This window comes from Podarcis liolepis (genome assembly GCF_965112155.1).
Source record: "Podarcis liolepis genome assembly, chromosome: 10".
Taxonomy (NCBI): domain Eukaryota; kingdom Metazoa; phylum Chordata; class Lepidosauria; order Squamata; family Lacertidae; genus Podarcis; species Podarcis liolepis.
Window position 1 is genome coordinate 63117092 of NC_139562.1, and position 25561 is coordinate 63142652.

Here is a 25561-nt window from a genome sequence, read left to right on the forward strand (position 1 = left end):
ATAAGAGCGGGTCGGAGCATGCGCAGTCCGCCTCCCGCGCGAACGGTCTTTCGGTGTCCAGCGCTTCGTGGGGCGGAGGCGGAAAAGCGCGGGAAGCGCAAGAGAGGCGCCTCGCTGGCTTGTGAGAAGATGTACCACCTGTTTTCCAAAGTCGTCTCTTTTTTCTGGCGAAGGGCTGACGAGGAGATGGAAGGAGGCAGGCGCCGGGCAGCCGGAGGTAGAAGCTGACTGACTCCCCCCCTCCATTCCCTCCCTTCCGAGCTCAGCTTTGTTCCCTTCCTTGGGGTCCTTCCTTCAGGGTCTACTCGGAAGTAAGCCTGGTTTAGTTCCGTGGTTCTTACTCCCAGGACAGCGAGCATAGGACTGGAGCCTTAAACACACACAAAAAGCCTTTGACGTCCCTGCTCAGGCCCTCCCTATTCCTTTCTTTATTTTTTAAATTAATTTTCCATTTAAACATATATAATCCCATCATTATTATCCCCTTTACCTCTATGGCTCTTTAGAGCCTATCACCTTCCTTCCCTCCCACCTCTTGGCTATCAAAATTAACCTTTATATCACAGCATTTTATATATTTTCCAGTTCTAATAAAACTCATCACAAAACACCTCAAAGTTTAAATAAATGTAAAAAGGTAAAAAAAATTATCATTACAAGTCGTCAGATAACCCTACTAGCATAGGCGCCGACTCCATGGGGCTTGAGGGGGCCCGAGCCCCCTCAAAAATTCGTTTGGGGGGGCTCTGCCCCCCAATAATCTCGGGCGCCCCTCCAGCAGAGCGCCATCGCCGCCCCTCCCCCAGCCCAAAATGCACAGGGTCGGGCTGCATGCCTCCTGCCCTCCCTCCCTCCCGAGCAAAAGCTCCACCCAATTTCCTTCGGAGCTGATTAATAGGCGCAGCACACTCTCCCCTATTCGCTCACGAGGAGGCGGCGCCACTTTATTTGCATATTCATGAGCTTATTTATTATTCATGAGCTTTCCCGGGCCCCCCCAATATTTTTTATAAGTCCGCGTCCCTGCCTACTAGTGTTGTTAATTGCTTACAATGATCTTTCAAATACTCCTGAAGCGAACGCAACCCACTTCTGCACATGTGTGGATTGCGATTCGCTGCTTCTGCGCATGCGGTGACGTAATTTTAAGTGCCTGTGCGAGTGGCGAAACCCAGAAGTAACACGTTCCGAAAATGCTCAACCTGGAGCTACTTCAACCCGAGGTATGACTGTATTGTGTAAATTTACTCCAATCTTTTATTATTTGTTATTTATACCCCGCCCATCTGGCTGGGTTTCCAAAAAGTATTTTGGAATACTTGATTGTGTTGGTTTGGGATTTTTCCCGTCAGCTTCGCCAGTTCGCAAAGTCCATCATTTCCATCTGCTACTCTTCACTGATGCCTTTCTTGGCGTTAGGTACCTCATTATTATTTTTTGGCATTAGTTACCTCATTATTATTTTTTTACAAAAAGGCTTTATAGGGTCACAGAGTCGTAGAGTTGGAAGGCACCACAATAATAATAATAATAATAGTAATAATAATTAATAATAATTTTTATTTATACCACGCCCTCCCCAGCCAAGGCCAGCTAACAAGCAATAATAAAAACAAGTTGAATGAATACAACTTAAAAACAAGATTAAAATACAACATAAAAATATAAAAATGCAGCCTCATCACAGGAGGAGAAAGGAAAAAGAAAGGGCGAGGGAATCAAATTGGCTCCAAGCCAAAGGCCAGGCAGAACAACTCTGTCTTACAGGCCCTGCGGAAAGAAATCAGATCCTGCAGGGCCCTGGTCTCATGAGGCAGAGCGTTCCACCAGGCCGGAGCCAGTGTGGAAAAGGCCCTGGCTCTGGTTGAAGCTAATCTAACTTCCTTAGGGCCCGGGACCACTAGGGTGTTGCTATTTATGGAGCTTGAGGCTCTCCGTGGGACATACCGGGAGAGGCGGTCCCGTAGGTATGAGGGTCCTAGGCCGTGAAGGGCTTTAAAGGTCAAAACCAGCACCTTAAATCTGACCCTGTACTATACCGGGAGCCAGTGCAGCTTGAAAAGCACTGGATGAATATGCTCCCAAGCCAGAGACCCCGTGAGGAGCCTCGCTGCAGCATTCTGCACCCGCTGGAGTTTCTGGGACAGCTTCAAGGGCAGCCCCACGTAGAGTGAATTACAGTAGTCAAGCCTGGAGGTGACCATCGCATGGATCACTGTGGCCAGGTCGGGGTGGGAAAGGTAAGGAACAATGACCATCTAGTCCAGCCTCATCTTTTTGCCCGACCTGAGACTTGAACCCATGACCCTCAGATTGAGAGTCTGTAAATGGGTAAAAGTAGGATTGGAATGTCACTCGTCGTTTAATGGTGAATTTTGGACACAATGGAGGGATAAAAGATTTGGATTATCACAAAAGATGCAGGAGGAAATGATTAACAAAGGGGAGTAGGGAATTGCAAGAGATTCCTTGGAATCTTATTTCTATGTTGTATGTTGAATATGTGACTGTAAAATTTTAATCTGAAAAACCAAATAAATCTTAGATAAAAAAGAGTCTCATTCTCTCCCAACTGTGGTATCCCATAATTATTAGCTATTCAGTTTACGTACCGTCCTTTATCCAGAGATCCCAGGTTATTATAATAATGACTCGTTGCCTTGAGATCTCTGTCCCAAGAATAGTGGTTCTTGTATACATCACTTAAAAGTCTTAAGGGGCATTTTAATTTATTACTGTTATTATTAGAAAAGAGAATCCATTCATCGTTCTGCCCGGATGCTGAGGTCCAGCGCCGAGGACCTTCTGGCGGTTCCCTCATTGCGAGAAGCAAAGCTACAGGGAACCAGGCAGAGGGCCTTCTCGGTAGTGGTGCCCGCCCTGTGGAACGCCCTCCCACGAGATGTCAAAGCGATAAACAACTACCTGACATTCAGAAGACATCTTAAGGCAGCCCTGTTCAGGGAAGTTTTTAATGTGTGGTATTTTAGTGTATTTTTTGGTTTCTGTGGAAGCCGCCCAGAGTGGCTGGGGAAACCCAGCCAGATGGGCAGGGTACAAATAATAAATTATTATTATTATTATTATTATTATTATTATTATTATTATTATTATTATTATTATCATCCTGTAGACAATGCTGTTCCCTCCAAATTCAGCTGCTGAGGGATCTTGGGAGTTGTAGTCAGATCTGGCCCATCCAGGAGGCAAGGTTAGGTGACCACCTCAGGCAGCAGATCCTGTTGTAGATATTATTTCTTAATTTTATATTCTTTATTGAAAAATAAAAAGTACATAACTACAAGTGCACAGAGCAAGGTATCACACAGAGAGAGAGATCCTGATGTAGAGCTTTATTTCCCCATCTTCACCCTTGTTGCTGATGGAGATTTTCACTGGCTCTTTCTTCCTTCATTTCAGGTGCCAAAATGTTTTGGTGGGCCCTGGTTGTAGGCCACAGCTATTGGCAGAAACCAAGTTGACCACCCCTCATATATTTATTATTTTACTTACTTGTTGAAAATAAGTTAACAACAACAAAGCCTGTACTAGGAAATCTGGAATAGATTCCTTTAAGAATTTGCTCCTCTTGGCTACAAAAGAGCCTTTCTAAGAAATCTACTAACATTCTAGGCTTCTATATTTCTACATATTCTGGGAATGATTCCTACTTGTTGCCTAATTTGTGTTCAACTTTTGTGTTTGTTCTATTTGTCATGTGATGTTTACTGTTAGTAATCAGTGAATTTCTAAGAAGTATAGTTCTGTGAATATTACTACATACACACCCCACAATAATGCTGACATTTCAAGTGACTACAGCTAGAGTCCATGTAAACATTACTTGTTCAAAAAGTGAGTAGCTGTTTGTAAACCAGGCTTGTAAATAAGCCCATTAATGTTACTAGCCTTCGGGGGGGGGGAGCCTGGTTAGCCTGCTGGAAGCTTGTAGAGGAGGGATGAAGAACTCTGTCCCTTCTCCACTCAGTCTCATATACAATATAGAAGTCCATGTACTTGCTTGCATGCGATTCCTTATTGCCTATCACTGCTTAAATACAAGGATATAGTAAACACATAATTTTTGTCATACAAATTATGTGTTTTTGAAAGGTGTGTGCTCCTCTTTGAAGCTAGCCTTTTCGCTTTACAAAAGAAATATTCGCTTAAGAAATATCATCACACATATTCACTGGGAATTCTCTTCAGTGTTCATCAGTCTTACTTAGTTTCTATAATTCATGGCACTCTTCTAAATTGTGGGTCTTTGTAGTTGTAGCTAGACATTACTTTATCTAGTGAGATTGACAGTGTTATCTCAATCTCACACATATACTCGCCAACCATGCATAGAAATGACTGTCAACATGAGAATGTCTCAGTGCTCAAGTTGATTCAGGGGGAGGAGGAGAATTTATATGAAATTGTTCCTCTTCTGCATTTTTCCTTTTTCTAATTACTAGGCTGCTAACAATTATGGCAGCTTTATATCTGGATTCCAAATGCATTGTCTGTGAATATGGCCTGCTGATTGATAGCATGATTACAGAAGGTAGCCACAAGTGCCAAGGAGTGTATCCAGCTAAGTCCTACTCAGATAAACCTGTTGAAATTGATGAACATTTAAGTTAGTAATGACATTGATTGCAACAACTCTGAGTGCAACACTGAATGTCTACAAGCCTTTACAAATGATACACATTGGGGCAAAAAAATCCCAATTTTATGTATGTGGTAATGAGGTCTGAACTGGCAGTGACTAAAAAGTAACAAGACTCTGTGGCTGTAGTAGATAGTTTGTTGAAGAAGTTGGCCCAATGTGCAGTATGCTGTGAAAAAACTGAATTCCATGTTGGGGTTCATAAAACAAATTTAGGATTACCTCCCCAATGTGGAAAGGTTATACAGTGGTACCTCGCAAGACGGAAAACCCGCTAGACGAAAGGGTTTTCCGTTTTGGAGGCGCTTCGCAAGACGAATTTCCCTATGGGCTTGCTTCGCAAGACGACAGCCCATAGGGAAATATCCGGGACAGCGGGGAAGCGCAGCGCGTCTTCCCCACTGTCCTCGGACCTCCTCCGAAGCCGGGCGGTGGGGCGGGAACGCCTCCTCCCGCCGCCGCCGGGCTTCGGAACGATGCTCCGAAGCCGGGCGGTGGGGCGGGAACGCCTCCTCCCGCCGCCGCCAGGCTTCGGAACGATGCTCCGAAGCCGGGCGGCGGGGAGGGAACACCTGCCCCCGCCGCCGGGCTTCGGAACGATGCTCCGAAGCCGGGCAGCGGGGAGGGAACACCTTCTGAAGGCGGGCGGGGGGCGAAAGTCTTTGCTACCCCCTGCCTGCCTTCCCGGGAGAGCGGAGAAACACAGCGCGTTTATCCACTGTCCCGGACGGCTTTTGAAAGCAGGCGGGGGGGAGCAAAGACTTTCGCCCCCGCCCGCCTTCAGAAGAGGTCCAGGACCTCTTCTGTAGGCTGGCGGGGGGCAAAAGTCTTTGTCCCCCCCTGCCTGCCTTCCCAGGGGCTTTTAAATTGCCCCGGACAGCGGAGAAGTCCTCCGCTGTCCCGGGGCGATTTTAAAATGCCGCCCGCCAGCATATTAAGATCGCCCGGACAGCGGAGAAGTCCTCCACTGTCCCGGGTTTTTTAAAATGCTGGGGGTGGGAAGAAAAGCCCTTGTCCCCCCCCCCCAGCCTTCAGAAGAGGTCTGGGGACAGACTGTCCCCGGACCTGGTCTGAAGGCGGTTTCCCTAGGAACGCATTAATTGATTTTCAATGCATTCCTATGGGAAACCATGCATCGCAAGACGAAAAACTCGCAAGACGAAGAGACTTGCGGAACGAATTAATTTCGTCTTGCGAGGCACCACTGTAACATTTGACACTCTTTTCGTGCACAATAATATACATGGTGTAGAGCAGTGGTTACCTGTTAGCTAAGTACTGCAGACCCCCTGTTTTTGAAAAGCCAAGCCATAGACTCCCTACTTTTGAAAATTTTGATATGGTAGTTTTTGTTATGTGAATGGCGTCACAAATCTCGTGGGTGGGTTACGTGGACCCTCTGTGGTCAGCAGGCCACCAGCTGGGAACCCCTGCGTAGAGAAAATGAATACAGAGTTGTTTTTCTCCCTCTGAATATCAGTTGCTGAGAGTCGCAGCTGAGAGTAATCATGTGCTTCCCATAGGCATCTGATCGTCCACTGTAAGAACAGGATGCTGGAATAGATAGACCTTTGGCTTATGATCTTAATGTTTGGAGGTCTGCAGGTTTGCCACCCTTATATAAGTTATTCCCAAGACTAAGGAAACCCTGTCTGTAAAGTTGTACATAGGACTTTGCTTCCTCTTTCAGTAGACTTAAAACCTACAGTAGTTGTGAGTTGCTTTTATTCTGAGGAACTATTGGCTATTTTCTTGGTGGTGAATGGGAAGGTCTTCCCCCTCCATGTTGTAGTTTTGATGTTTGTCAAACAAATTTATCTGACCTGATCCCCATTTGGAGATAGCTATTCCCCACAAAACCATAATGTACTGTACAGTGAACTGTGGAGAATGTTAGAAACCCCCAGAACATATATAGGGAAATTGCCATTAAGAATATAGAAATTGGATCTCCCTTGATATTCATCAAGTTCAGCTCAACTAAATTTTGCATTGATAAGCTCTCTTTGGTGAAGGCCGTTCCAACACTAGGGCTGCCGGGTGTTATACCTGGAAAGTTTCCTAATGTGGTATTATCGTTTAAATAAACTCAGTAAGATTCCTTACCTCCTGTCAAGGAATTAACCAAATTAAGATAATTCAGTTTTCTCTACATTTGGCCAAAACGCCAAATTATGGTTTGGCACCACAGGAATAATCCTGGAAGGAGCTTTGGGCTTGCATGTTAACTTCCTTCCTTCCCTTGCTCAAGTGCAAATCATAGTTTTGTCAGTTTGGATGTTTTGGTAAAACTATGGTGTGACAAAACCCAGACAATAACTCATTACTCTGAGGTTGTAAAAGTAAAGGACCCCTGAAGGTTAAGCCCAGTCCGTTTTTACTCTGAGCTTGTGAGGAAAGGAGAGAAAAGACAAGTATCGGCTTCATTTGCTCCAATAAGCTAGTCATAAAAAACCACTTTGTTTCTATGCTGCTTTAGAATCTAATTAGAAGAGGGGAGGGAAAACATATGAATAAATAACATTTATTTTGCTAACCATCGTCATTTATAGAAATCCCTACAGATGTTCTGTTAGAGGTGGCAAGATGCAGCAAGAATAATTTCCCAATGCTGTAGCAAATACAGCAAATTATTTTTTACACAACTTAAATGTATTTTGTCTTCTTTTTAGATGGCAGTGAGTTAAAAACCGTAAATGGTGTAGTGACAAGATTCTGCCTAGACTACGGCTTGATAGATGATTTGATCTGTTTCACCAGCGAAGCTGTGATGAGCAACCTTCCACTGCAAGTTGGACAGCAAGTTGTAGCTCTTGTTGAAGAAGATAAAATTTCTCATGGATTAAGGGCAATCAGGGTGAGATTCAAATAAATAGCTATAGAAATTGGTCATGTGATTATGTTAACTGTCTGTAAAATAAACTTTAATTTTTTATATAACTGATCTCAGTTGATCAGAGTGAGAGACTTTCCTATATATGCCTATTCGGCAAGAAAGCCGAAGTCACTTCAGACTCTTGAACGTAGATAAGCTCTTCTCTACCAATTTCGGGCTTTTGTCAACACTTCCACTTGTCCCGCCACTTCTCCCTCACTGGGGAAACCCACTGCCTACTGTTGAATCGGAACAAATGCGAATTATTTTTTCAGTGGATTGATGTTTATTCCAACTCAGCAGTAAACAGCAGGTTTTCCAGAGGAAGGGGGGGGCGGACAAAGGAAAAAAACTAATCGGGCCTCTGTTTTCTAGGTACAGAACAAGTGGAAGTGTGGACAAGCCCTTACTGTGAAGTCAACAAGATCTTTCAGTGGAAAACATGATTTAAACACCTTTTTCTTGCTAATTTAAACCAATCTGCTCTGAAATTCAGCATTTTATTAAACGTTTCCATAAATGGATTTGAGTGTTACTGAGCTGAAGAACAAGGAGCCAACCTGATTTAGTTCAGATAGATTTTTTTATTTCATAGCGTGTAGTTTGGTCCATATACATTTATTAACTGGTAGTGAGCTGTCTCAGTTTATACAGAAAAGATCATAATTTGCCAGTGGTCTTCAGAAGGCAGCCACTGTTACTTTCAGCTACCCATGAAAGAGGATGTCTCCTTTATAAGAACAAAGTCTTTGTTCACCTGGCTCTAGAAACAGTTTGTGCGTTTGTAGTGTAGCTAGGCCCCTAACAGTCAATTTTTAAAGAATGAATTTGCATGTGATAAAGCATATAAAGTACTGTACATCGCTGGTGTTCCAGATGGAGGAATACCTACAGGACCCAGTAGGTGGCAGAGTTGTCCCACTGGCTGTAGTTCCAGTAGTGGGCTACAGCCTCCTCTAGAATCAGCAAGGCTGGCACTAGACAAAATACAACATCAAGAGAGAAGAGAATGTGGTATGAAAAACTAAATGTTAGATGCAAGTACCTTTCCAAAAATGTACAGTAACCATTTCCAGGGATTTGTAGGAAAAAACACTAAGCAATGATGCATATGGAAAGATAATGATGATAATAATAACAATAATAGTTATTATTATTATTATTACTAGCAGAGGAACCAGAGACCAAATTGCAAACATGCGCTGGATTATGGAGAAAGCTAGAGAGTTGCAGAAAGACATCTACTTCTGCTTCATTGACTATGCAAAAGCCTTTGACTGTGTCGACCACAGCAAACTATGGCAAGTTCTTAAAGAAATGGGAGTGCCTGATCACCTCATCTGTCTCCTGAGAAATCTCTATGTGGGACAAGAAGCTACAGTTAGAACTGGATATGGAACAACTGATTAGTTCAAAATTGGGAAAGGAGTACGACAAGGCTGTATATTGTCTCCCTGCTTATTTAACTTATATGCAGAATTCATCATGCGAAAGGCAGGGCTGGATGAATCCCTAGCCTGAATTAAGATTGCCGGAAGAAATATCAACAACCTCAGATATGCAGATGACACAACCTTGATGGCAGAAAGTGAGGAGGAATTAAAGAACCTTTTATTGAGGGTGAAAGAGGAGAGTGCAAAATATGGTCTGAAGCTCAACATCAAAAAAACAAAGATCATGGCCACTGGTCCTATCACCTCCTGGCAAATAGAAGGGGGGGAAATGGAGGCAGTGAGAGATTTTACTTTCTTGGGCTGCACGATCACTGCAGATGGTGACAGTGGCCACGAAATTAAAAGACACCTGCTTTTTGGGAGAAAAGCAATGACAAACCTAGACAGCATCTTAAAAAGTAGAGACATCACCTTGCCAACAAAGGTCCGTATAGTAAAAGCTATGGTTTTCCCAGTAGTGATGTATGGAAGTGAAAGCTGGACTATAAAGAAGGCTGATCGTCGAAGAATTGATGCTTTTGAATTATGGTGCTGGAGGAGACTCTTGAGAGTCCCATGGAGTGCAAGAAGATCAAACCTATCAATTCTTAAGGAAATCAGCCCTGAGTGCTCACTGGAAGGACAGATCCTGAAGCTGAGACTCCAATACTTTGGCCACCTCATGAGAAGAGAAGACTCCTTGGAAAAGACCCTGATGTTGGGAAAGATGGAGGGCACAAGGAGAAGGGGACGACAGAGGACGAGATGGTTGGATAGTGTTCTTGAAGCTACCAGCATGAGTTTGACCAAACTGCGGGAGGCAGTGGAGGACAGAAGTGCCTGGCGTGCTCTGGTCCATAGGGTCACGAAGAGTCGGACACGACTAAACAACAACAACAACCCCTCCCATCTGGCTGGGCTTCCCCAGCCACTCTGGGCGGCTTCCCAAAAAATATTAAAATACTGTAATACATCAAACATTAAAAGCTTCCCTAAACAGGGCTGCCTTCAGATGTCTTCTAAAAGTCTGGTAGTTGTTGTTCTCTTTGACGTCTGGTGGGAGGGCGTTCCACAGGGAGGGCGCCACTACCGAGAAGGCCCTCTGCCTGGCTCCCTGTAACTTGGCCCTCGGTGCTGGACGTCATTGTCCGGGTAGAACTATGGGGGTGGAGATGCTCCTTCAGATACTGCAAAGAAGCAGCACTTCTTCCCATCCTGAAAATAGGAAGGGTCATTTTCCATTAAATTTGCAGGAAGTTGCCAGCAGATCGCTCCAGAGAGAGACAGATCAATTCTGTTGAGAGCTGTAAATCAAAGCGAACTCAAACTGAAGAAAGCTAACACATACGAATTTAAACTGAAGAGAAACCTAATACATACATGCAGCAGTGTTTTGGTTCTGCTGCAGTTCATACTTGTCTTGCTGTCTGCTGTGGCAAAATTACATAATTTACATACAGCAATTAATTACGTTGTCGTTACATTATTCCACCATTTCTGTACAAAGAAAATGCAAGGCGGTGGGGGGATAAAATCACTTATATGTCATTTGCGGACTGAAAATAATAACAGTGCTGAATACCAATCATATCTGCTGGATTGATTTCTATTCCCGAGATGGGACAAATAAGGGAACATTGGGAATTTCCATTCATCTTTGTTTTTGTCAGAATTCTCCAACATCCCTAACTGGCAGTAGTTCAGTAACTGCCCAAGATGGAAGGTACAGTAATCAGCTAGAATTGAGCAGTTAACCCATCCATCAGAGTACATATTAAGAAGCTTCCTAATACACGCTTTGGTAGTCTTCACAGTATCAAATTATCTCACCTTGTTCCGGTGGTTGATACGTATATAAAGAAAAATTTAAGAAGCATTCACAAGCAACTTTCAGTGTTCATTGATACACTTTGGAAAGTCTTTGAAAGCATATACCTTCTTCTCGTTCAGCACCCCACCTCCAACAGTGTGCACCCTCTCATCTAGTTCTCTTACCAAGCTGGCTTGATTAAATGGCACACCTGATTCCTTGTTGGGCCAAGGAATGTATGAGCCCTTACAATTTGAGTAATGGTAGGTTCAGCAGAACTTAAGAGTAAATTAATTAAATGATCCCAAAACTTTCCTTTCTGAAACTGTCTGCTCCTGCTTTCAAAGCCAAGATCTGTGAGCAGCCACCTGCATTTCCACCCTCTCCAATGTCTGCAGCTCAGTGTACTGGATCCTCATGGCTCTCTTTAAGTGCCTTTGTGTCTTTTGACATCTCTTCATGGCCAAAATACTGGTAAGCTCTCTAATATAAGGCTGGTCCTGGTTGGTTTTGGCCCCTTGGTTTGTATTAAGCACACTTCCAGGTTCAGTCCATAAAGATTTGTATTGGTGGAAGGTTGACAGCTATGTGCATGTTTGAAGAAGTTGTGCAGCATTTGGAGAGGGGCCACAATTCAACAGAAGAACCTCAGCCTTAGGCCTTAAATCACATTTGAAGGTCCTGCTAGGATGCCTCCTGTAGGTAATTTTGATTTGTTCTACAGGTAGAAAAGGTATCTGATAAATGGGAAGATGACAGCAAGTGTCCTTATCAAGGGGACCAGGACACCAAAACACTCATTGGCAGTATTACTTCTCTAACTGCAGTTGGTGGCAGCGTTAATCAGACAACCTCCTTTTCCATGGATGATGTTTGTGAAGGTAACTGTTATGCCTACCTTGACAATTGTTATAAACACAAAGTTGTGATTTTAAGTTGCAGTGGGGTTTTTCTTTGAAAATTGCTTTAGATGAGTTGACAAAAAGGATTCTAAGAATATAAACTGGTTTAGAAAACTGTGTTTTGTATATGTGAATCTGTAAGCATCTTTACCATCTCAGTTACATTTCAGAGATGTGTTTGCTCTTGAGAATTAAGATCTTTATTGTTGAATAAGCCATGTAATCTTAGATCTGTTCAAAACTTGAATGGACTCTTGAAGTTTGGAGTACTTTCCCTTTTTCCATTTTTAAACTTTGTTTGACCTCTGGTATTTCGAAGAATAAAACAGTGCAGCAAATAGTCTTGTGATGCCTTGAAAACTAATGAATTTATTACAGCATAAGCTTTTGCAGGTTAAAGTCCTCAAAAGCTTATACCATAATAAATTCATTAGTCTTTAAGGTGCCAGAAAATTCCTGTTTTTTGCTGCAACATGCTATTATGGCTACCCTTCTGGTCATTGCTTCAATTAATCCAAATTTTGGTCTAGTAGCTAGGTATATTTGCCTTTTAGTGCGCCAGTACTTTTAACTTTTCTTAAAGTGACTTAGTCTTGTTCAAACTGTTTCCATTTTCTTGTAATGTTATTGTTAAGGTTTTGTCCCTTGTAAAGGAGATTGGGTGCAAGTAGAATATTTCATTAACCCAACAACCTGGACCAGTGAAGCAGTTTCTGTAAAGCCCTTGAGGTATAAGAGAATTGACAAGGTATGTCTATTGAATGGTTTAATTTTGGAATTTCTTAAAAATATTGTATCAAATACTATCAGGGACGCGGACTTATAAAAAATATTGGGGGGGCCCGGGAAAGCTCATGAATAATAAATAAGCTCATGAATATGCAAATAAAGTGGCGCCGCCTCCTCGTGAGCGAATAGGGGAGAGCGTGCTGCGCCTATTAATCAGCTCCAAAGGAAATTGGGTGGAGCTTTTGCTCGGGAGGGAGGGCAGGAGGCATGCAGCCCGACCCTCCCTGTGCATTTTGGGCTGGGGGAGGGGCGGCGATGGCGCTCTGCTGGAGGGGCGCCGGAGATTATTGGGGGGGCGGAGCCCCCCCCAAACGAATTTTCGAGGGGGCTCGGGCCCCCTCAAGCCCCATGGAGTCGGCGCCTATGAATACTATAATGTAAAAGGAGAAAGGATGGGTTATATAGCAGGAACTATCCTTGCATGTAAAGCTACCCTGTTTATATAGGAAGCATGTTCATTGTATTAAAATCTCCTGATTTGGGCCTCAACTCTGAAAACCACATTTTGGACTTCAGGTAGTTTAACTGTTAATGGCTTCCCTCTATCATCAGGATCCCTGACAATTTTAGTTCTGTGGAATCTGTAAAGGAGTCATCAACCCTTCACAAGAGTACAGTTGTGAAGTATTATAGAAAGCCACGACAGTTAAATCACTGTAAAGTTTCAAGATTGTAGTTTAGGTATACCTTTTGACTTGAAGCTTGTCGTGTGTGTGTGTGTGTGTGTGTGTGTGTGTGTGTGTGTACACACACAGTGAGAGATAGCTTGTGTCCATCGAATGGATTTCCAAACTTTGTCTGAATGTTACTTACACAGTGACATTGGGAGTGTCCCGAGACGTGCATAGAGGCAACCAAAGTACTAACACCTGAATGGAGCTGTAGTTTGGAAATATTACTATGTAATGATCACTGGCAATTTAAAAAAATCTAGTTATTGACTATCACTCCACAGGTGATATGGAGTGATCATTCACTTTGAATGTAGTGCTCCAAGAGTCAAAGTTAACAAAACCAATATTTTGGTCAAGCAGCTCATAGAAGACGACTTAACGATATTTGGCAGTTAAGAACATTGAGGGACGTACCCGGGGGGGGGGCACAAAATCACACCTCTCCACTGTGGGGCCCATCTGGGCACCTCAGCAGAGGAATCCAGTTGCTGGCATGAGCTGTTGCAGCATCCCTGCAGGGTTCCCATCCCCAATCAGCTGGCAGTACTATTAGAAGTGTGAGAAGAGTGCTCAGCAGGGCTCAGAGGGAAGAAAGATGGAGAGAGCAGGTGAGAGTTGCAGGAGGAGGGAAGAGGAAGGAGACAGAAGAGAACGCGGAGAGTTGAAGGAGGCAGGAAGGCAGATGGATGGACTGAAAGAGGAGAAGAGGCAGAGCAGAGCTGACTTTTTGAGTTTCTGGACCATGGTCTCTTCCACCTTCAGAGGCGCCGATACATCCTCTTAACAAGGGAGCCTCTGAGATAATTAGAGTACAGTACAACATACAGTTTAAGGTTTCATATATTATGTGGCAGTTTTTAAAGAGTACAGTGGTACCTCGGAACTTGAACAGCGCCGTTCTCGAACATTTCAGCTCCCAAATGCCAACAACCTGGAAGTAAGTGCTCCGGTTTTGAAACGTTCCTCAGAACACGGATGTCCAACACGGCTTTCACTGTGCAATAACGTACTTGTTGGCCAACCAGAAGCCGCGCCTTGAAACTCAAACATTTCGGAAGTTGAACAGTCTTCCGGAATGGGTTACGCTCGAGTTCCGAGGTACCACTGTAATTGGATGGCTTGAAGTACAGTGCCCACTTAGTAACCTCAAATGGGTTATGCATGCTTACATTGATTTTATTGCATCTAAAGATAACTACATTTTTTACAGCTTCGTGTTTCCAGTGTGTGTGGAAGAACTGGTGTAGTCGACGACAGTATCTTTTTCACCCTGGATTTCCTGAAACTTCCTGATGGTTATTTTCCTCGTAGACATGACCTGGTCAATGTGGTTGTTGTGGAGAGTAACCAATCATGTTATATCTGGAGAGCACTTTGTATGGCTCCAACAGAAAATAACTGGTAATAAAAAACTTCTTCCCTCAGTCAACGACTGCTTAGAGTTCACTTTTTAAAAATCTACTTTGAAGTGAGGCCAGAAGTATTAAAATTGCATTCATAATTCTCCATGTATGTCTTGAGAAGAGTGGTTAAAAAAAATCATTCTGGTTTTAGCATTTTATGAATGTTTTGTCAGTTTTAACTGTCTAACTTGAGAAAAGAAAAATGTAGGTGTATGTTAGCTTCAGACACATGGTTGAAATTAATCAGATCGGGCTTTGTTACATAATTCTATATGCATAGTTTTGCAGCATGGTTTCTAATTTTGAAATCTTACAGGTCATCTCTAACCAATGCAACCAATTTGGATGAATCATATGAAAATCTAATGAAGGACAAAGAAGGCCTAGAGGTATCAAAAATGATAAACTTTGGAACACTAAAATTAGGAATGAATAAAAGCATCGAAGTATGGATAGAGTAAGTTGTAATTTCTTCTTCCCTAGATTTTTCCTTTTAAAAGCATTTATTCTTTAAAAGCGTTTATACATCATGAAACCATGATGTATTTTTTTCCTCATAGTTATCTTTGCAGTTGGGCTTTTAGAGTCCATTCAGCCAGGAGTTTGGAAGTGGGAGGTTCAGTAAAACTGGTAACATTCCTTTTGTAAATAGCTGCGTCATTAGATGCGTGAAGCTTTAATGTGAAAAACTAATTTTACGACAATTTTAATTAATGATTGTAAATTTTGTGAATGGTAAGTAGCACACAAACCTCCATTTATTTCTAGCATTCTCCCTACACTTACTGTTTGTTTATTGCACTTACATTCCACCTTTCCCCCAAGAAGCTCCAAAGCAGAATACATGCTTCTCTCCTTCTTCATTTAATACAACAACTCTGTGTGGAAGGCTAAGCTGAGAGGCAGGGACTGGCCCAGTGAGCTTCATGGTTGAGTGGGGATTTGGATCCTAGTTCCCAGGTCCTAGTCTGACACATGAACCACTACACCACATTTAATTTAATTTCAGTGTTTTTAAATATCATTTAACCATGTAGTTTCTCAATGATGTACAATGAGGTTACAGAAGGGATGCAGTAGGAGTAAAATCAGTTGACATGAATCGTAATATCAGAAAAGCTCACTTAAGATACCTGCTGAAATAGAGTCTTCGTCAAATGCCAGGATAACAGGAATGTGACCTGTCTGATCTCTGTCTGGAGTTAGCTCTGCAAAGTTTGGTCCACAGTAATCATACCTCCTGGGGGAGATGAGCCATGCATCTGGACCATGGAGGACCCAGGTGATGTGGATTTCAAGTATTTGGTTATATAGCCCGTCCCGTCCCCCCGTCCCCCGAAAATGTAAATCTGGTGATGCTGCATCTCATGACGAAAGGGCAGGTGAAGCCACGTCTGTGTCATTACTTAAGCTTAATAAAGAGAGTAAATGGATTTAAATTTAAAAAAGAGTATTGTTGCATCTTTAAATAATAACAAATCTTGGCCTTCATCTATTGATGCCTTTCCGTGCACAGGCAACGACTGATTTACACACGTTTCATATGGCATTACAGCGACCCAGAAGGAGCTGGAAAAGGGGACGGAATGTGCTTATGTGTGCTCCACCATTGCATGCAATGACCCAGAACGCAACAAATCTGGTGTTGCCTGTATAGAAGTAGTCTTTCCATTCACAGAAAGGTCTTTAATCTTATAGAAGCCTCCACTAAACAACTTTACTTCAGTGCCACCTCCTGAGATGTTCCACAGGGTCCCCCAATCTCTCTTAACAGATTTTCCGAAGGGTGGGATGAGTTGGTGAAATTAAGCTCCCCCTGTGTTCACGGATGCCACTGCTAGACCAAGTGCCCTTCTGCAGCTGAAAGGACTTTTCCCATTTGCATAAGGGCAGTATTGGATGCAACCCCTTGTGCCTTGTGGATGTCTTGCAACACAGACATGCTTGTCAGAGCATCTGCTTGCTACTGTCAAATTACAGTTTCAGCAGGGTAGGCGTGTGTATCATCTTGCTGCTCTGGGCTCATATGGAGGAAGGTGTGGAATGTAAATCTAATAATTGTAAATTGTAATAATAAATAGAATGAATTTTTATTGACATATAAACAGTGAGGTTTAAATTTGTGTTTCCCCCCTTTTTAGGAATAAAGGGAAAGCAACACATTCTTTAATTAGCTGCAAATTAGGTGGCTGGGATAAAGAGAAGCAATTTTGTCTTCAAGTGCCAGGAACATGTCAGAAGAGTTCTGCAGCATCCCTAGGGAATCCATCAGGTAAATATAAGAATATAAGAAAAAAGTCACACATACATGCCTAATTCCTCTATTGTCTATAAAGAAGCCTCGGCATGTTATATTCTGTGTAATTAGAATAGTGTAATTTGCTTACTTCCATAGAAGTTCAGCCTGTGGATGAAAACAATATTGGAGATGATAACAACTTTGTTAGCAGACAACCTAAGAAACTAGAAAATGAGCAAAAAGAAACTGGAGAAGAGAAAACAGCAGAACCCATCGAGGCTATCTCTCTGCCTTCTGGGAGAAAGATTTCTATAGTAGTTACATGCACTGCAAAGTAAGTATACAGGACGTTCTTTTTCTTGCTGTTTTAAAATGTTACAGAACAACAGTAAATTATGGGCTTTGGCGTTAGTGGCCAGAAAGCTAACTGATAGTCAGAAGGAATTGCAGTCCAGTGTGCAATTTTAGTAATGCAAATCCCTAGGTATGACACAACTTTGGTGTAGCTAAATACCTGCTTTTGACTTCAGAAGATCTGGTTGTCTCAGAACAGATAATATATTCAACATTTATGCTTTCATATTCCTCCCCCTCAACAGAAGTTTGGCTAGCAGCAGTGAAGGTTGCCTGCTGTGTGAAAAGGAATTGCCTAATTAGCAATTGATCTCATCAGGGAAGTAGCTGTCACCCAAGAGGGAATTCTAGCTCTCTGGAGTATGCACCAATTATTCAGAACAACATTTGAATCAGTCCTGGCTTATATGCAAGGGAATCTGTCTTTGCATGAAATGTCTTACTGTTCAACCAGTTTGATCCTTTAAGGTGATGTTTGAAAAAAATTGTAATCAAAGGTTCTGATTTAAAGTAGCCAAAGACGTTGGGCATGACTCTCAGAATTCATAGGTTATGGCACTAGAACAGCTGAGTTAGTGGCAAAGCAAAGAGGGTGATGAGTGTAGGAACTATAAGAGCAAAATAGGCTGGACAAATGATCAGAGGAGTAGCAGATAATAAAAGATATTAAGTTGCACTTGTGGCTTGTCCCATAACAGGGACGCGGGTGGTGCTGTGGGTTAAACCACAGAGCATAGGACTTGGCGATCAGAAGGTTAGCTGTTCGAATCCCCGCAACGGGGTGAGCTCCCGTTGCTCGGTCCCAGCTCCTGCCAACCTAGCACATCAAAGTGCAAGCAGATAAATAGGTACCACTCCAGCGGGAAGGTAAACGGCGTTTCTGAAGCGGCTTAGTCATGCTGGCCACATGACCCGGAAGCTGTACGCCGGCTCCCTCGGCCAATAAAGCGAAATGAGCGCCGCAACCCCAGAGTCGGTCACGACTGGACCTAATGGTCAGGGGTCCCTTTACCTTTACCTTTATCCTCCAGAACAGCTGCTATTTGTGTTTTCTTATACACTCGGCTAAGTTCATTGAGAGAGAAAGAGAGAGTGCTTTCTGTTCCAGTCACTGGAACCTGTTTCACTGTCATGTCTGATGATGACTAGCTCTAATTTTGCACCCTCCAGGTCCAACAGTTTGCAGTCAACGATGAAATGTTGGCTGTCTCATTCACAGCTTTGCCCCATACATCTCTGTACACACCATTTTCATCTTTCACTCCCGTGTTCAGCTTCCAACCTCAAGCTTCTGTCCACCAAAGAAGCGGAAAACTGCTCAGATACTCTTTGTTTGCTTCTCTTGTTCGCATGCGTAGCACAGAGTAAAGACAACTTTTCTATAGGCTTTGTCTCATTTAGGTTTTTTAATGAAAGTTTTGCCTTGCTTTTGTGCCTTTAAAGGAACCCTGGCCGCTGCAAAGACCTCTTGTTGCTCTGTTTTTCTGACTGTGTTATCGGTCGCTACATTGAAGCAACTATAGAAACAGAAGAGGAGTTATTAATAGCAGCCACTCAGCCTTTTTCCCAACGAAAACGTCAAATCACTTCGGAGTCTCATAACGACAAGGCAACAATAGTTTTACCAGAATTGAAAAGGTACTGCCAGGTACACCATGATAATCTGCTTAAGCAAGCCTTTAGATTTTTTAAATTGAAAAATAATAATAATTGGGTGGGGTTATATCGATTTTGTTGTATCTGTCAGGGAACTGCCATCGGCTCAGGGGGGAGAGGGGGAAAGCCGGATGGATTACAGAGAGTCCCCAAAGATCGTGGGAAGCAGCTCCTCCTCAGCGGAGGAGAGTAACCACGCCTCCAGTGGAGAGGAGCTTCAGGGCTCGGAGGTGCCAGGACATCTTGCCTGGGCAAAGCGGGGAGGGGAGAGGTCCTCCATTACGCATGCCCTCGTTGCGCAGTAAGCTTTTGCGCCGAGACTGGGCATCAAGAAACTACTTTGCTGGGGAAGGTTTAAGGACCACCCACTCACGGATTCTGCCAGCGAATGAGCCAGCCACGGGAGAGTGGCGCTCCGGACAGATAAAGTTTATTTTGGCATCAAAAGCAAGGCTTCACAGCCGAGCAGAGAAGTATTTGCCTGCTTGCTCTCGAGCAACCCCTTGGAACCATAACAGTATCCATCTTTGTTGTTGTGGAATAATTCTGTAATTTAAAGTTGTACTGGCAGCCATGTGAGCTACAGTGTGACAGTAATGGGGCAAAGTGAGCAGGCCAGCAGAGCAAGGGAGACCTTCCCATGTTCCCTCTGTTGTTGTAATCACTGCTGCCTCTTGCATGTATTCACAACAGAGCAAGGAAAGCCCAGTGTCCAAGCAAGCGGGCAGCCACACAGACACATGGGCAGGTGGTCTGGCTGAGTGAACTGGCTAGCAGGAACTATAGAATTGTAGAGCTGGAAAGGACCCTGTGGGTCATATAGTCCAGCCCCCTGCAATGCAGGGATCTTTTTGCCCAAAGTGGGCCTCGAACCCACGAACCTGAGATTAAGATCCTCATGCTCTACTGACTGAGCCATTCCAATGGTTAACTAGAGACTCAGGAAAGCCTCCACACACACTCCATCATTTTCGCCACCCCTTAGTCCACTGCAGTCAAAAGGAAGCATGCATTTCAGAATACACACTTTCTTATTTTAGCAGCATGGGGCAAAGGGGGGAAAAGACACTCTCCTCTTCCTTTCCCACTCTGTGAGTGGCAGCAACGGAATTCTTGGAATTGGGGTGGGCTGGAGGGGATAGGGGGTTGAAGAAAGCATGAAGGGGTTGATGGGGGGGGGTTGGCGAGCAGCACGTCCAGAGGCAGCATCCTGAAGTATATACATAAAATCTTAAAGCCTCTTTGACTTCATTACCTGGTAGATCCCTGTTCCTTGTGGCCATTAGCTTAGCTTGGCAAACAGAAAATTGAGGCTGGAGCTTGTAGTAGAGAACATAATGTCCTTTACTTTTGTGGGCCAGTTTATTTACGGTTTTCAAGATAAAACCAGCACCTTGAAATGTGGCTGAGAGTCGACAGCAACAAATCTTCAGTCTCCATAATTATTATTTTTTAATGACAGAGAATTGATTAGATAAATACAATGGGATTTTTAATATTCCTGTGACCTAATCTTTATTCTAAACTACAATAAAAGGATGCTGCTTAGGGTGTTTGTTCTAGCTGTCCATTTCTTCAGGAAACTGCATCTGTCAGTTTTATCCATTTTAGCACTCTTGAGTTCTTTAATCTTCCATCCTTCCCCGTGGGAAGAGAAGCAGTTTCTCAATCAACTGTTGTTCCCACTTAAGTTGAATTTTAGAAAAGGACCACCAGACATGTTGCAAATCCATATTAACAGCACTGGACATGATACAGATCTGTCTTAGCAACAGATTTCCCAATATTTAAATGTATTTACTCTGACTTATTATGTTTAATCTTCGAAGGGCCGTGTGCCTTCCAGAGCAAATGATGGGGGTTGGAATATGAAGGGGAAGTCACGTTGGGCTAGTGGAATTCCTTGTGGTAATGGGATGACCAAGGTAGCTCTTTAACATGGATGTTGCATGTTTACTGATAAGGTCTACGGGAACCAACTAATCTAAAATGTTTAAAATTTAAAATCTAGCAGGTCAGCGCCTTGCATTTTGTCAAGTCAGTCTCTAGTCCCTATGCATTTTGTGGCTAAGTTTTCTTAATTTGCTAAATGAAATCCCATCCTAACTGGCCAACTTGGAATATGTAAGAATTGATTTTGTATCCTGACAGTAAACTACTGTTTATTAACTTCTGGTGCCTTAGAATCTCAAGGAGACAACTACCAAGTTTCCTTCCCCAGTACCCTATTCCAGATCTATTAAGGAGATGTGTGGAAAAGAAAATGGACATACTGATTTTTCAGCCAAGTCTTGGAGAGGTAGGATGATACTGCTGTAGCATAGATAACATACATAGCTCAGAGGCAGCTGAAGGGTTGGCTATAATTGCCTATAAATAAGTGTTTTCATTGTGTTCTTAGTTTCTCCAAGCTTTATTCATTTCACTAGAGGAGTTTTTGGGAAGGGGGGGTGTTTGTTGCTAATGTTAAACAATAAAGGTAAAAGTACCCCTGTCCGTACGGGCCAGTCGTGTCCGACTCTAGGGTTGTGCGCCCATCTCACTTAAGAGGCCGGGGACCAGCACTGTCCGGAGACACTTCCGGGTCACGTGGCCAGCACCAGCGCAGCACACGGAAACACCGTTTACCTTCCCGCTATAAAGTGGTACCTATTTATCTACTTGCACTTAAGAGTGCTTTCGAACTGCGAGCTGGGACCGAAAGACGGGAGCTCACCCCGCCACGGGGATTCGAACCGCCGACCATACGATCAGCAAGTCCTAGGCGCTGAGGTTTTACCCACAGCGCCACCCACATCCCTTAATTGTTAAACAATATTGAGCCAGAAATCCTTGCTGATCTACTGCAAATCACCCAGAGATATAGCAGTAGATCAGATCGACTTTCTGCCCACCCCAGCATTAAATGACCAGCTTTCCCCCATTTGTTACACGGTGGACATCTTGTTGTGCCCAGTCAGTACTTGGCTGTTGGACTGCCTTGGATTCTCTATAAATACTGCCTTGACTTCCATGATGAACGGATGGGAATATAGATGTGCTAAATAAAAAGACTTTGAGAAGTGCTTGCAGAATTGATGTGTGTTGTGACTTCCTCAAAAGCAATGTTTTCTTACATTGAGTTCACAGCTCCACAGCCCTTCATTGGTATTTGAGGGCTCTTGTGGTTCTGTAATACAGTGGTGCCCCGCAAGACGAATGCCTCACAAGACGAAAAACACGCTAGACGAAAGGGTTTTCCGTTTCTCGATGCACTTTGCAGGACGAATTTCCCTATGGGCTTGCTTCGCAAGACGAAAATGTCTTGCGAGTCTTGAGATTTTTTTCGCTTCCCCCCCCCCCTTTTTCTAAGCCGCTAATAGCCTTTTAGCCGCTAAGCCTTTAATAGCCGCTAAGCCACTAATAGGGTTGCTTCAAGACGAAAAAAACCGCTAGACGAAGAGACTCGCGGAACGGATTAATTTCGTCTTGCGAGGCACCACTGTATATAACTGATGTGATATAAAGCTTCTTTCTTTTCAGGCCCTGACTCTAGCTAATTATAAAGCAAAATTTTCTGCTCTGCTGTGGCTGGAGGAAATCTATGAAGAGATGGAAATCAAAGAATTATCTATGTGTGGAGTCACCTTGGAAAAGAATGGAAATTTGTTGGTACTTCGGGTGCCAGGAGTTGCAGAGGGTCGCCCTTCTTTATGTATAGGTGTGGAATTTTCTATTGTCTTAAACACAGTGTTGATATTGCTCTGTCAGCAGAACATCTGAACAGCATTAAGTGGTCCTGCCAATACCTTTTGGCAGGGCTCAGACCTAGTAAAGTACTTTTGTTTCTTATATCTTTTTAAGCCAAAAACCTACAGAAAATATACATATAAACATAAACCCTTTTTGATTTTAAAGTGCATCTCCTTTCATCTGAGATCATCAATGTATTGCCTATCTGTTTTCATGTATTTCCCAATATGACAGAAAAATTCAGAAACAGCAGAATAAGTAGGGTATATAAAGCTCCATAGCAGTGTCCTTAAAGTCCTGACAAATACAGTGGTACCTTGAGTTACAAATGCCACAGGTTACAAACGCTTCAGGTTACAAACTCCGCAAACCTGGAAGAGTTGCCTCGAGTTGAGAACTTTGCCCCAGGATGAGAACGGAAATTGTGTGCTGGCGGCGCTGTGGCAGCAAGAGGCCCCATTAGCGAAAGCACGCCTCTAGTTAAGAACAGTTTCAGGTTAAGAACAGACCTCTGGAACGAATTAAGTTCATAACTAGAGGTACCACTGTAGCTGGGTTTGAAAATCACAAATCCTAATAATCTTTCATAAAGATGTTACAGTGGTACCTCGTGTTAAGTACTTAATGGGGCCTCCTGCTGCTGCCGTGCCACCGGAGCACGATTTCTGTTCTCATCCTGAAGCAAAGTTCTTAACCCGAGGTACTATTTCTGGGTTGGCGGAGTCTGTAACCTGAAGCGTATGTAACCCAAGGTACCACTGTATTTCACAATAGCACTATGCTGATCATTCTCAGTAATAGATCTTTTCTTTCAGTCTCCTGTGTACAGGATAGCCACCTAATTGCTATAATTTGTACAGGACCAATGAAATAATTTATATCTTCTAATTCAGGTGACAGAGTAATATTAAAGACCCAAGATTATTCAGAGCCCATAGTCCACTACATTGCATTTGTCACTGAGGTAAGCTCCCCATATCTTTTGCTTTATTTGGCTTTTGTCCTGTTTTGTTGTTGTTTTTTAACACTGATGCCCTATCCATGTTTACTGAGAAGGTAAGCATTTATAGCATGACAGCCTCAGATTTTGAAAGGAAACAAAAGTACAAGAAATACTTTGTTAATGGTATTCCTTGGAATTATTTTATATCTGAGTTCTTAGGTATGTTCAGTGCTTCTAATCTCTGAATTTCAACAGTTAAATGCAATTTCTGTTAAAACATTTTTCTTAAAAGCTTAAAAGTTACTGTTAGCATAGAACACCTTCCCATCAGATGTCAAGGAGATGAGTAACTATATAACCTTTAGAAGACATCTGAAGGTAGCCCTGTATATGAAAGCTTTTAATGTTACTATGTTTTTATATATATGTTGGAAGCCACCCAGAGTGGCTGGAGCGACCCAGTCAGATGGGTGGGGTACAAATAATTATTTATTTTTATCATCGCCATCATACCATGTTAAGAGTTCTGTCAGTGCTACAACATAATAAATAATTGTTTGTGGTCTTTTTTCCTTTCCGTATACAGATTCATGATGAAGAGGTTACTCTGAAGCTTAACCCAGAGTTCGAACAGGCATATAATTCTGAACCTATGGATGTGGAATTTACTGTTAGCAGGTATGCTTTTTTAAAAATTGTATTTCAATTCATTATGAAGCAAAAGGGCACACATTCTTCACGCAACTCGGGAAATGCTGAATAATATATTTCAGAGTCACAGTTTTTCATAGGTGTTAATGTGCATTGACTTAACAGAACTAGCTAGCTTATGAAACTAGTATTTTCTTATTGTAAATATAACATCAGCCCTAAAGTATATTAGGTATGTCACGTATATTGATTATGGATACTATTGTGGTCTCTTACTAGTAATCTGATCTGTTGACAGGACCACCAGCCGAAGATGCCATTTTGCAGTAGAACAAGCCATACATTTAGGACAAAAAGGTGGGATATTTGTGTCATCTCCTATATCAGATCAGTTTTCCTACATTACCATACGCTACCACTACTACTACTAAATAATAATAATAATAATAATAATAATAATAATAATAATAATAATAAATTAATTGTACCCCGCCCATCTGGCTGGGCTTCCCCAGCCACTCTGGGTGGCTTCCAACAAAGATTAAAAATACATTAAAATGTCAGACATTGAAAGCTTCCCAGAACAGGGCTGCCTTCAGATGTCTTCTAAATGTCATGTAGTTGTTTATCTCGTTGACATCTGATGGGAGGGTGTTCCACAGGGCGGGTGCCACTACCAAAAAGGCCCTCTGCCTGGTTCCCTGTAGCTTTGCTTCTTGCAGTGAGGGAACCGCCAGAAGGCCCTAGGCGCTGGACCTCAGTGTCCAAGCAGAACGATGGGGGTGGAAACGCTCCTCCAGGTATACTGATGTGTCTCGGGACAGTTTTTTGGTGTAGAACTAGAGTTGAGGTTTGAAGCTGCAAGTCTTTGTGTCCACAGGGGAGTAACTAATACACTTTGGAGAGAGTGTTGCTGTTTGAATTTTTGCTGACTTCGTAACTTTGATTCCCCCTGCCCCTACTTCAGCTGAAAAAGGGTTAGGCTGAGGGAAGACACTATTGAAATTCTGATCCTTAAAAGACTGCAAGACTAAATCCTGTTGACATCTTCTACTGTCAGTTTCTATTAAGCAATTCAGTGGATCAAATTCTTATTCAGAATTATACACCATTCCCGTTTCTCTCTCCTTCCTGTTCTTTCCCAAGTTTTATTTCCATATCAGGTCACTGTGCAATCTCCACAAGTTGTCAAGCAGTGGTGTGATTCAGAATGTCTTTCCGATGCACAAAAGCAAAACATCACAGAAGAAGATGAGGTATGCCTTTGCCATCCATTTATTATCTGCTTTACAATAAGCTATTTACTACCAAATGGTGTGGCAGTCTGTAAAGTTAAGATGTATAAGAGAACCTAATTTTGTTCCTTTGCCACTATAAATAGTCTACTTGCCAACATTTTATACTTGGATATTAACGTCAGAATGTCATTTGGGATGTTCG

The 25561-nt window shown here is 42.8% G+C and overlaps 1 protein-coding gene across 1 annotated transcript in view; it reads left to right on the top strand.

Moving 5' to 3' along the window:
• The first annotated feature begins 24 nt into the window (after positions 1 to 24).
• MOV10L1 (Mov10 like RNA helicase 1) overlaps positions 25 to 25561 on the top strand; it is a 40496-nt gene continuing 14959 nt past the window's right edge. The window contains exons 1-15 of the mRNA XM_083463383.1: positions 25 to 217; positions 7333 to 7517; positions 11503 to 11659; positions 12316 to 12428; positions 14354 to 14544; positions 14863 to 15003; positions 16688 to 16818; positions 16942 to 17119; positions 18583 to 18777; positions 20980 to 21094; positions 22318 to 22495; positions 23421 to 23491; positions 24057 to 24148; positions 24420 to 24478; positions 25268 to 25377. Of these exons, the coding sequence (XP_083319509.1) occupies positions 130 to 217; positions 7333 to 7517; positions 11503 to 11659; positions 12316 to 12428; positions 14354 to 14544; positions 14863 to 15003; positions 16688 to 16818; positions 16942 to 17119; positions 18583 to 18777; positions 20980 to 21094; positions 22318 to 22495; positions 23421 to 23491; positions 24057 to 24148; positions 24420 to 24478; positions 25268 to 25377 (2004 nt within the window). The 5' untranslated portion in view covers positions 25 to 129. The remainder of the gene's footprint in view (positions 218 to 7332; positions 7518 to 11502; positions 11660 to 12315; positions 12429 to 14353; positions 14545 to 14862; positions 15004 to 16687; positions 16819 to 16941; positions 17120 to 18582; positions 18778 to 20979; positions 21095 to 22317; positions 22496 to 23420; positions 23492 to 24056; positions 24149 to 24419; positions 24479 to 25267; positions 25378 to 25561) is intronic.